This window comes from Austrofundulus limnaeus, unplaced genomic scaffold, assembly GCF_001266775.1.
Source record: "Austrofundulus limnaeus strain Quisiro unplaced genomic scaffold, Austrofundulus_limnaeus-1.0 Scaffold703, whole genome shotgun sequence".
Taxonomy (NCBI): domain Eukaryota; kingdom Metazoa; phylum Chordata; class Actinopteri; order Cyprinodontiformes; family Rivulidae; genus Austrofundulus; species Austrofundulus limnaeus.
This window is the reverse complement of record NW_013953105.1, coordinates 32,629-34,038: the sequence shown is the minus strand read 5'-3', so window position 1 is coordinate 34,038 and position 1,410 is coordinate 32,629. Positions and strand designations below refer to the sequence as shown.

The 1,410-nt window shown below is 43.0% G+C and overlaps 1 protein-coding gene across 1 annotated transcript in view; it reads right to left on the bottom strand.

The window, feature by feature from the left end:
- The window catches only part of cd40 (CD40 molecule, TNF receptor superfamily member 5), a gene marked incomplete at its 5' end in the record, with an annotated part of 5,822 nt that extends 5,011 nt beyond the window's left edge, over positions 1-811 (bottom strand). The window contains 3 exon segments of the mRNA XM_014027949.1: positions 294-381; positions 467-613; positions 689-811. Of these exon segments, the coding sequence (XP_013883403.1) occupies positions 294-381; positions 467-613; positions 689-811 (358 nt within the window).
- Positions 812-1,410: the final 599 nt, after the last annotated feature.

The window sequence follows — 1,410 nt, the reverse complement described above, 5'->3', positions numbered from 1 at the left end:
GCAGCAGCTGAGAGTTGCACTAACTGATCACGAGTTTCACTGAAAATTTCAAGTTGGCTAAAAGAGGGCTACAGCTAWAATTTACATCACGATCCCCGTTTTAATTGATATAATACTAATAAAAACATCAGAAAAACTGCTAAGAACACAAACATTTACAGTACCTACAAACCTGGTATAATTTAAGACATTTAATTAGAATTATGACTAATCAGAAATTACTTCATGACTAGTCACTTTAGTTAAGGTTAGAGTGAGATGTTTGCACAAAGCGCATGTGTTTCAGTACTTACTCAGTCAATTTCACACATTTACTGTTGCTCGTGCTGGAAAATGTCTTCTCAGGACACGGACGACACACTGTGTCCTGAGTGTGATTCCCTGAAACACAACAGGAACTGTTAGACAACAAACCCTCCAGCATGATCGACAAATAAAAGGAGCTTGTCAGTAAGAGAYGACACACCTTTTAAAACCAAGTCCTGACCCGGCTGACAGGTCGTGTGCTGAACGCAGGTGATGCACTCTTTACTGGAGCAATGGTATCCATCTTTACACAAACAGGTGCTTTTCTCTTTACTGCTCACAGGATCTGGAGCCTGAAAGTTTTTATCTGGAAGGAGAAGCTTCCACTTGTCAGATGAACAACATCCAACTAAAACAACTCTGAACTGACAGAGGGTCTTACTGGGGTCACAGTACGGCTGCCGTTTACACCTCTCATCTTTGTTGTAACGGTCCTGGTACTCATTGACTCCACAGACCACACACACAGGGTCATCACAGCTGCCGGATGATGTCATCCTTTTCCCTGAGAGGAAAGTTGTTCACATTAGTGTTTAAGTTACTCAGGTGGGCAAGCTTCACCTCAGTGGGAGGATCATCCTCTACTGTGTTAAAGATGCTGTACCCCCTCCCCTCATCCCACCTGTCCACCACTGTTATTACTATGACTGACCTACAGCATGCATAAATCTGGGGCCGGTCTAATAACAGTTACTAATTTCAGAGGTCTTCAGGATGTGGCAGCTTTAAACACAGCATGGCTTCAGGTAGATTTGTGTTTTAGCAGGTTTGGTCTCTTCGTCCTCATCAGGCTGGATGATTTAATCCAAAGGAGTTTTATTGTTAACATCTGTAGCTTGAAAAAATCCATGTGCCATTGTTCCTAATCTTAATCTCTGCCACGTTGTCCTGACCCCTCCCCCTTACCCTAACTCTGGAGAAGAACACAGAAATACAGCAGTATGAAGTGGTACACACAGTGTTAAAACAGTGTTAACACAGTGGTGCACACAGTGGTACACACAGTGTTAAAACAGTGTTAACACAGTGGTGCACACAGTGGTACACACAGTGTTAACACAGTGGTACACAGTGGTGCACACAGTGGTACACACAGTGTTAAAA